This window comes from Uranotaenia lowii, chromosome 3 (genome assembly GCF_029784155.1).
Source record: "Uranotaenia lowii strain MFRU-FL chromosome 3, ASM2978415v1, whole genome shotgun sequence".
NCBI classification, from domain to species: Eukaryota; Metazoa; Arthropoda; class Insecta; order Diptera; family Culicidae; genus Uranotaenia; species Uranotaenia lowii.
In genome coordinates, this window is record NC_073693.1 from 141501340 (window position 1) to 141512272 (window position 10933).

The 10933-nt window shown below is 39.0% G+C and overlaps 1 protein-coding gene across 1 annotated transcript; it reads left to right on the forward strand.

The window, feature by feature from the left end:
• Window positions 1–7384: 7384 nt before the first annotated feature.
• LOC129752675 (uncharacterized protein K02A2.6-like) lies at window positions 7385–10933 on the forward strand. The gene is made up of 4 exons (XM_055748442.1): window positions 7385–8149; window positions 8360–9487; window positions 9681–10788; window positions 10860–10933. Exons 1-4 carry the CDS (start codon window positions 7385–7387, stop codon window positions 10931–10933), a joined length of 3075 nt encoding a protein of 1024 aa, XP_055604417.1.

Below are 10933 nucleotides of genomic sequence, written 5' to 3' on the forward strand. Positions count from 1 at the left end.
AAACTGCAACAACTTCATCCGGCCCAGCAACGGCCATGAGTAGATAGTTTGGTTAGGGAATTGCAGAAACCGCTTAGCCAAAACAAAGTCTTCGCCAGAATAATAAAAACGGTAATAGAATGCACCCCCGAAAAAGGCCTTCTCTCGCAAAATTTACATATTGTCATCCAAAGATGAGCTTTTGCTTGTTTTGATCAGGGTACAAACTTTTTTCTGTTCGTAGATCATTTTTGATTGCGAAATCACAGAGACCGCCGTTCATCGCGGACATTAAAATTCATCAAACAGAATGAGATCGCCGAATGATGGGAGATTGCCACCGGGTAGTTTTCATACTTTCTGTTGGTTTTATCGTTGATGGATCGTTTTGTTAAAGCTCTCAACTGCCTTCCACCTACTTTGAATCATGGCATGGATTGTGGTGTCAAAAAGTACAACGTTATGGAAAAAGTTGAACATTCGAAAAAGCCTAATTGTTTTCTAGTAGAATAAGACTCATTGTTGAATTGCCAGAAATCTTTCTTTGGTTACTTGGTGTTGAAGCAAGTAATCCAAACTTAAAAAAATGGAACAAGTTGAACAAAAGCTTGCATGCAATAAATATATATATATTTTTTTTCAAAAGGATCTCAGTGAAACTTCTTGTTTCTTTGAAGAAATCTAATTTACATAACACTAAGACGTGCATCTTTCAAAGATATGATGGATAGCATCTTACAAATGCTTAAACCACAAGCTCACAGAAAGAGTACTATGTTTGCCGTTACCGAGATTCAATCTCATGACCACTGGCAGTATATAAGAGTTTATCATTTTTTTTTTAATAAAATACCTTGAACTTTATTTAATTTCCCCTTCGGGGTTTTCGGAAAATTCGAAGGGAAGGAAGAGTGACAAAAAAAAAGAATTTGATATGTATTCTGGCCTGATGAATATCCTGGAAAGTAGTTTAAAATATTTTTCAAAGTAATAGCAAATAGTAATTTTGAAACAATGCTAACTTTAATAAAATTATCTAATAAACTCGTGGATATTTTTGAGTTCTGTGTTCACTAAAAATGAGAGATTAAAACAAATTGTGTTTTTGTTCATGATTAAACAGTCTGGTATAAATAATTAGAAAATATATGCAAAAATTTGCAATAATAAAATTAATATCTATATATATATATATATATATATATATATATATATATATATATAAAACTATTTCTGTATGTTTGTTTGTTTGTCCTCTATAGACTCAGCTGTCTTAAGAGCTAGAGAGCTGAAATTTGGCATGGATGCTCATTAGGACCAGGAATGATGAAAAATGTTTTCAGATTTTCGGATCACCCCTTCTGAAGGGGGTCGTCCATACAAGAAAAATATTGTTTTCGCGATATTGACATTATTTTTCGTCGGCTTGTGTTGAAAATTTGCACGTGAGTGTTTTGAAAGACGGAAAATCGATTTCAGGTGTCAAATTTTGTGTAAGGCCAAAGGGGTCGTCCATATTGACTGTTTGCTGTTTTTGCGATATTGACGTTATTATACATCGTATTCAGATGAAAATTGGTACACGATAGTTTTGAGTGACGTGCAATCGATATGAGGTACCAAATTCAGTGTAAGGGGCCGGCAAAAGGGGTCGCCCATATTAAGTTTTCGATAACTTTTCAATATTGGCGTTATTATACACCGGATTAGGATGAAAATTTGCACATAGGAGTTATTAGTGACAAACAATTGATTCCACTCATCCAAAATAAAGTCAGGGGTCGGCCAAAGGGGTCGTCCATATTAAATATAGACTGTTGATGCGATATTGTCGTTATTTTACATCGGATTCTGATGAAAATTGGTACACGAGAGTTTTAAGGGATGAGCAATCGATTTCAGGTCTGATATTTAGTGTAAGGGACCGGCAAAGGGGGTCGTTTATATAAACCTTTCATTATTTTTGCAATATCGTCGTTATCATACATCGGATTGGGATGAAAATTTGCACACGGTAGTTTTCAGAGGGGTGGGGGGGGGGGGGGGCAATCGATTTCAGATGTCAAATGTTTTGCCAGGGGTCGACGAAAGGGGTCGTCCATATTAATTAATTTTTTACTGTTTTAGCAATATTGACGTTATTATGCAATGGATTGCTTCGAAAATTTGCACACGGGAGTTTTGAGGGAATGCAATCGATTTCAGATATCAAAGGACTTGGTAGGCTGTGGCTGAGTGAGGAGGACAGGTTTTTTTTCTGTCATCGAAAAATTAAAGAAAAATTCAAATCCCGGAAAATTGACGGAACTAACAAATCAAGTAACGGAAACGGATCTCCCGGAAAGCAAACAATCTCCCCCTCCAGATTGAAGTAGCTGTTTTGCCGAACCGCGGACTCCTTTACATCTATAGATCCTATAGGATTGGCATTTTTGGTGAGCCCGTTCCTTTATTTTACTCTATTTATACTTTCTATTTATACTTTAGTTAATTTTGCAGTATAAATCCATTTGAGTAAAATTTCTATTTTAAAAATTTTGATTTCCGTTCGTGATTAAAAATTGAAATACCTGCTGATATGAGTTTTTTTTTGGCAAAAACTTCACGTAAGATTTGTAAACGTTTGAGTACATGTCATAAACATGAGGCCGCTTTAAAACACGATAGCTGTTATTTATTTTAATTATCGCTTCGCTTTCAATGTATGGTTTTGCCTATAACAAATGATAGTTTATTTTCTAGGTTCAATGTAGGTTCAATGTGGCCAGCGTATAGGGACTTAAACACTAGAAATCTTTTGTAATTTTTGTGGATTACTTCAAATGTGTCACACGGTAGCAACCTCGAATGTTGGTTTTATTATTCTCAAATGAACGATAATCACAATTTTGGTGTTGTTTGTAACCAGGTTTTGCTAGGATTTTTTTCGTAGATAATCTTCGAATGGTGTTTCAGGAAAGCTTCGAATTGTTTAAATCGCATCTTAAAACTGTAAAAGTAGAGGTATGATGGTACATATCCTATTTATCTCTTATATCTTGGCGTATTTAAATTTTAATTCAACTGGTAGATAGTTCAAGTAAATAAACTGGGTTGTTATTGAATACAACCGTTTTCTCATGTTTTGAAGCAATATTATTCAAATTTTTCCCATGTGTCCAGATTTCATTAAATATTTTAAATTATCGCGAAGAAGACCTTATTTAGTTTTTTTTACTTAAAATTGTAGCGGGGTTGAAAAAACGATAAAGTTATGCGAAAGTTAGCCATAAGTTAAACACAGTTTTCATGAAAAATATACGATTTTCATACAAAAAATGTCGAAAATTTCATTTTTCTTTAAAGTGCTTCAAAATGTTGCAAATAATAGTGATGAATTCTAATATTCAAACGATGCGTTTAAATCCAATCTTTTCTTAGTTAATATGTTAGTGGTTTATAGCTAAATTAGTTTATAGTTGGCGTTTTACACAAACAATAGGAGTACAAGAGAATATTTGGTTTATTTTTTAAGATCACAACACAGTCAAAAGTGTCTCCAGATCATATCCTATTGCCCACTCTCCTTAACAAAATTATTTGCTAGGATGCAGAGGTGACCTCGGTCCTAAAGCGCAAAGTTATACCTTTCATCCCTTTCTCTATTTTTCCCAACTATCTATTGACTACTAGGACGTGGCCGGCGCCGTTATTGACGATCAAAGAGAGAGCATCAGTTTTGTACAATGAGAATGAGCTACTAATCCCAAGTACCATTCTTTTGACCTTTGTACAAAATTGATGGCCTCGGTCAATCACGGAGTAGCAACCATTGGCAATGTGGAACTTGTTCTACTGAGCCACGCCTGCGACTATGGAGTTCGAAATGCATTAAAGTGATTTTAGTAGTAAAGTTGTTGAATGCTGTATAAAAATATGATTTGTTTTAATTTACAAAATCAAAACTTAATATGAAGCATTTTCGAATTTCATAGTTTAAGGTGGATGTGAGTAGTCAACCAAGCTAAGCTAAGCTAATGCAATCGATTTCAGATATCAAAGATTGTATAAGAGGCCTCCGAAAGGGGTTTAAATTTTTGGTAATAATTGCGTTGTTATGCAACGATCGAGTCGAAATTTATACACGGGGTTTTTTTGGCACGGTCAATAGATTTCTGAATTCAAATTTAGTAGCAGAATAAAGAAAAAGTGATCGTCCATTTATTACTTAACAATGAATTCGGAAGTGCATCTGGAAAATGCTTGGCATTTGGCTTTCAAACAAGCTATTAATGACATATTCTAAGTTGAAAGCGAATCGGAGTTCGTATGGGATCAGTTAGTTCTATAATATAATTATTATTTATAATTTTTGGAAAAAAAAAATTTAGAAAATCTTTGTTAATTCTACAGATATCGAAATTCTATCATGACTTTTGGGCACAACCAATTACAGTGATCTTCCTGCACGTTATGAACAATAATAATGATTTTTTTTTTTTACAAAAAAATACTATTTCTCCAAAATGGCTGAAAATAACCCATTTCTTGTTTTTTCATAACTTCGAAGGATGCAAAAATATGCAGCTATTTTTTCTTGGATTCGATAAATTAAACCTTAAGCTATTTAATAAAAAATTGGCAACGCAAGGCTTTTTTCCTAAAGACCAAAATATTTAAACCCTTAGACTAAATCATAAAATAACTCATTATTCACACTTTTTCGTTAACCGTGTAAAAATTAAAAATACTTCAAAAAGAAGCATAGAAAATAAGCTTTCCAACGATGTTCTGGAAATTGATGTAGCATTTTTTTTTATAGGAGAAGAACTAATTTGAATATTATTGGATCTGAAGTGTATTTTTCAAAATTTTCTAATTCTGATGTCTGTAAAACGATAAGTGCTTACGCTAATGATGTCTGATGTCTGTAAAACGATAAGTGCTTACGCTAATGATCTGAAAAAATAGAGGATTTCTTATGACAAATGTCATTACGATGAAGTTAATTTTTGACATTTTGACGCCTCAAACCTCATAGTGCATCATGGGTATAATATTCAAAAATTGATCCAGACAAATCAGACGCATAAAAAACAACTTAAAAGATCGGAACGAAAATGTCCCGATCTAATCGATTTTTCCAAAGCCAAAGAATCGATTCAGAAATCAAAATTTGAAGTTTAAAAGATCGATCTATCAAGAATACGTGCTGCAACGAGCTGGACAGGGTCCTCTTCTCCCTCGACGTTTTCCTTCACCTTGTCGGATGAGCAGCAAAGTTCCTGAAAGCCTGGCCAGTGTGAATGATGACCGCGGACCACCGGAAATTTTGCTCTGGTGCGACAAACTGACGCGACCTGAAACGGCCGAAATTCGGTGCTACACCACCGGGATTTCACCACGCATACTGCGAACGGATTCGGCGCCTGAACCACCGTGACTTCTCGGCACTGCAACTGGTGCGGCGATTGGATTCAACCGGATTCGCCGGCGGTACCACGGATGTTCGCCACTGGTGCCGCGATCATATGAGGCTAGTTCGGCACCGGTTCGCCGGGATTCTTGCCCCTCGCTCGGCGAACGGAAGCCTCAGATTCGGCGGTTGCCCCTCCTGGATATTCGCCATTGGTGCGGCGATCGGATTCCTCGGGTTTGGTATTTCGCCACGGATGCAGCGGTCGGAGGCAGTCGGATTCGGCGGCTGATCCACCGGATGTTCTTCGCCACTGATTCGACGATAGTATTAGAGTGTCCATTTCCCGGCCATTTTTGCGTTCCCGGGAATCGGGAAATCTGGTGGCCTATTTCCCGGGAATTCCCGGAATCCCGGGAAATATTCAAAAACATGTAAAATATATGTGCTTTTCGATTCAAATATAGCTTATCGATCCTTTCGTGCATACTGTAGGATATACATCAACGGATACATCCGATGTCTATGGTTTGATCGACGAATAATAACATGGGAGAGTATATGTAAGTCAGTTGGTAAGCGAACGGGTCGCGTGTTGGTTGATTTATAGAATCCTAATAAAAAACCATGAGATTAAACCGATTACGTGTTACGTGTTTTAAATGTTGAATAAAAGTCCCAAAAGTACCGATGCTACAATTTGGCGACCGTGGATAGGATCGAATCCAAAAGTGACAGTTTTTTTTTCCTAATAAAACGATTTTTTTTATCGATGTTTTGTGCGTGAGAATCTCGGATAAGCAGCGGCTCGAGGAGTGATGAGACAGTGTCCAAAGCATGATTGTCCAGGAACTTTTCTGAACCAGAAAATGGTGATACCAATGGATAAGTTCTGTCGAGCAAATAGAGTGCAAGAGCGGAATATGCTGAGGAGCGCTGAAGTGCGAGTTCCATAGAAACAGACGCATAATCGCATAATTTAGCTAGCCCAACAATGTTTGAAGAGCTTTACCCAATCTGATGAGTTGGTAGTAAAACCTAATCGCAAGAGTTGGTTGTTGTGAGAAATGCCTAATCTGATGAGTTGGTAGTTGTACCTAATCAAAAGAGTTGGTAGTTTTGAGAAATGCCTAATCTGACGAGTTGGTAGTTGTTTGAATTGCCTAATCTGATGAGTTGGTAGCTTTACCTAATCGAAAGAGTTGGTAGTGGTGAGTAAGCTAATCCTAGAAAGAAAAGCTGAGCAAACTTTTGGGAGCTGGATTTTTGGAATGATAAGGCTGAGCATCTGAACAGTAAAACTCTATCTCTTAATCGAGCGGAGAGAAATGATTTCGGTCAACGAACACTTTCTTGGAAGAGAAGGAAAAAAAAGCTCCCCGACACTTGTCACCTTGTCAGAGAAAAAAATCAACAAAGAACTAATTTTGAGAGAGAAGGGAGAGCTTTTGCGACTTGCGATAATGTATGCGCGAGCGGAGTTAACACACACAAACAGAGAAATGTAATTCTATGCTATTTCACACGTTTTATAGAGAAACGGGAGAACATGGCGTACACGAGCGAATGACACTCACACTAGAAGGAAAAATTTCCGCTGTTCAATTTTTGCATGTGCTTTTTCATTTCCGAGTAGTTCTTGGAGGAAGAAGTACGTCTAGTGAGTTGATTAAGTGAACAACTGTGCGATTTTCGAATTGTGTGTTCTGTTACCACTCCGCCATTTGTGAAAAAGTAGATTGTTGATCGATTTCAATTTGTTTCTTGAATAGCTGGATTTCAAAGGTAGGTGTGAGGTTTTCAAAAAACGATGTTTTGAAGAATTAAAAAATATTCATTTTGTGCTCGTGATTCCAGAAAATGGAAAATCGCCAAGCGTGACCGTTAGAACCATTCAACGATGGTGTTGATGTCCAAGATCTGGGCAGAGAGTGGGAAGAATGGAAGAGAGCATTTGAGCTCATTCTCGAGTTGCAACAATTCCAATCTCAACATGATAAGTTGGTGTTCATGCTCGCCCGTGGCGGCCGTGGCCTCCAAAGGATTTATTATAACTTACGACCGGTGGCTGAGGAGTACTATCCGGAACCGGTGAAAGTTCCATTGAGGCCTGCGGAAATTCCGGAGTACGATAACGCGGTTATCCGACTGGACAAATTTTTCGTTGGGAAACGGAACGACCGTGTGGAGTTGGAATTGTTCCGGTCGTTGAGGCAGATGAACGATGAGCCTTTCAGCCAGTTTCTTCTGAAACTTCGCGCCCAAGCTGCACGGTGCGACTTTAAGGATCGTGAAGAAACCGAAATTCTTCAGCAAATTTCAATGGCGGCACACGATGAAAGGGTTCGTGACAAGGGCCTCGAAGGAGTTATGAAATTAGATGACTTAACCAGCTATGCTATTAACCGTGAATTGATGGTGAAACAGAAAGCAAAGTCGAAGCAGTTTGCCGAAACAAACACTGGTTTGTTAGCTGCGGTCTCTCAGCCATCGGCGCGGGCTAGAAATGGACTCCGACCAAATCGTTCAGAAAGATGGGGAGGGAGTAACTCAAACCGTGCTTGGCGTGATCGTCGAAACATGTGGAGCAAGTTCGGATGCGAAAATTGCGGATTCGAGGGTCATGCTGCTGGATCTGCCAATTGCAAAGCTAAACATGCCGTGTGTAACAGGTGCTCTGACACAGGCCATTATGCCAGGAAATGTCCCAACTGGCGCAGCGTCGAGCGCAATCATAACCAAGGAAACATCCAACGGATGAAACGGCCATACAATGTAGCAAACTCGTTGCAGTCTTCTGAGGATTGGAAGGAATAGTTGCCAAAAGTTCCTGAACGCAAGGATATTGCTAAGGTGGAGTAACTGCTAACAATTATTCTTCGCTAGGAAGTACTTCTGAGCCACAATAAACTTCTGTTTCAATAAATTTGTTTCATTTTAAAACTTTGCGTTTTTTTTTAAACCTTTCATGTTTCAAAATTTTAGGTTTCGGATTGGCCAAAGAATGACTGTGTTATTACTTGCAAATTGGATAACTATTCAGTAGAATTTCTAATCGATTCAGGAGCGTCCATTAATACAATTACAGAAGAAGTATGGCAATCGATTAAATTTAATCGGGTCAAAATTTTCAACCTGAAGCATGATTGTGATCGACAGTTCTTGGCCTACGCCAGTCAAACTCCGTTGCGAGTCCTAGCAGTATTTGAAGCCCACATTTCTGTCGACGCATCGAAGCCGAAAACTTATGCTGAGTTTTTCGTGGTGGAATGTGCTAATAGATGTTTATTAAGCAAACGCACAGCAGAGGAAATGAAAGTTCTCAAAGTGGGTCTAGAAGTACAACAGATATCTGATCACGTAGAACCGTTTCCCAAGTTTCCGGGTATTCAGATTAAGCTTTCGATAGATCCTAAAGTGGCTCCAAAGAAAATAGCATACATTCGGATTCCTATTGCCATGGAGGCAAAAGTGGATGCTAAAATACAGGAGATGTTGGACTCTGATGTGATCGAACCGGCTACGGGTCCAACAGATTGGATTTCCCCGATGGTCGTAGTACCCAAGGGCAAGAGTGACATCCGAATTTGTATCAACATGAAGTACCCAAATGAAGCCATTCATCGTGAACATTTTCCGTTACCTGTCATAGAAACGTTCCTGAACAAGTTAAGAGGAGCGAGATATTTTTCGAAACTTGATATAGTTTCGGCTTATCATCACGTAGAGTTGCATCCGGAATCCCGGGCTATTACCACCTTTATGACAGCTCGTGGCTTGATGCGCTTCAAGCGGCTGATGTTTGGCATCAACTGCGCACCCGAAATTTATCAGAGGATAATGACGGAGATGCTTGCAGGAATCGATGGTGTCATTGTTTATATTGATGACATTGTGGTTGTTGGTGCGACGAGAGAACAACACGACTCCCGACTAATGCATGTACTGTCTGTTTTGAAGCAAAATAAAGCTAAAATAAATGATGGCAAATGTTTGTTCGGAGTCAAAGAGCTGGATATTCTGGGATTCAAAGTTAATGCAGGCGGAATTCGCCCCTCCGATGAAAAAATAGCTGCAATCAAAAATTTTCGCCAACCCAAATCAAAAGAAGAGGTACGCAGCTTTCTTGGTCTGGTGAATTTCGTAGGACATTTTATACCGCACCTTTCAACGAGATCTGAACCTCTTCGCAAGTATATCCGAGGGAAAATTGAAACATTTGACAAAAATCAGCAGGTGAGGAGTTAGATATTTAAGTTAGAATTACTAATGGTTTACTATTCTATTTTATTTAAAAAAAAAACAGAATGCATTTGACGACTTGCGTAATGAACTTTCTACAAATGTGAGAAAGTTAGGCTACTTTGACCCAAATGGAGTAACTGAGTTATATGTGGATGCTTCTCCAGTGGGCCTCGGCGCCGTCCTAGTACAGAGGACTGAAGATAACACACCCCGTATTATAAGCTTTGCTTCTAAAGGTTTGACGGATACCGAAAAACTTTATCCGCAGGCCCAACGAGAAGCCTTGGCGGTGGTATGGGCGGTGGAAAAGTTTTATTTGTATCTCTTTGGACTCAAATTCACTATTTTCACCGACCACAAAACACTCCAATACATTTATGGAGGTAAATATCGGGATGGCCGACGGGCGTGTTCAAGAGCCGAGAGTTGGGCCTTGCGGTTACAACCATACGATTTTGAAATGAAATATATTCCGGGGAAAAGTAATATTTCCGATATCGTATCTCGGTTGTGTCCAACAGTAGACAAAGAGTTTGACGATAATTCCGAACATTACCTTTGTGCGCTAGGTGAGGATTTAGAGGCCATTACGTTAGATGCCATACGGCGTGAAACCGAAACCGATTCAATTTTGAAAGACGTGTGTACGGCTTTAAAGGAAGGGAGCTGGCCCACTCATCTTTACCAGTACCAAGCATTCGCAAAAGAACTCGGCATGATAAACGGAATTTTAGTGCGGGACGAGAGAATAGTGTTGCCCCAAAGTCTACAAATCAGAGCTCTCTCTATAGCACACAGAGGGCATCCTGGCATCATAGCCATGCGCCGAAATCTAAGAGAAAGATTATGGTGGCCACGTATGGACGATGATGTTCAGAAGAAAGTTAAGCTTTGTCTTGGTTGTACCGTTGTAAGTCGACAAAATCCTCCTGAGCCAATGATCCGGAGTGAGATGCCGGAACGTGCTTGGCAGGACATTGCGATAGATTTTTTTACGGCTAAGGAGTATGCAACTTTTCTAGTGGTTGTAGATTACTTTAGTCGGTTCCTTAAAGTAATCGAAATGAAGGGGACATCAGCTTCAAAAACTATAGATGCACTGGAAACCATTTTCAACGAACATGCATACCCAGAGAGCATTCGGTGTGACAATGGTCCACCATTCTCAAGTGATGAATTTTCGGAATATTGTTTAAAGAAAAACGTCCGATTAATTAAATGTATCCCGTACTGGCCGCAGATGAATGGGCTTGTAGAGCGGCAGAACCAGGGCATCCTGAAGACTCTCCGGATAGCCAAAGCCACAAAGAGTGA

Excerpts from the sequence above, each read along its gene's own strand:
- LOC129752675 (XM_055748442.1), top strand. The coding sequence starts at position 7,385 with ATGCTCGCCCGTGGCGGCCGTGGCCTCCAAAGGATTTATTATAACTTA. Across the intron at positions 9,488-9,680 it reads AACCCAAATCAAAAGAAGAG|AATGCATTTGACGACTTGCG; the intron begins GTACGCAGCTTT and ends AAAAAAAAACAG. Across the intron at positions 10,789-10,859 it reads CAATGGTCCACCATTCTCAA|ATGAATGGGCTTGTAGAGCG; the intron begins GTGATGAATTTT and ends TACTGGCCGCAG.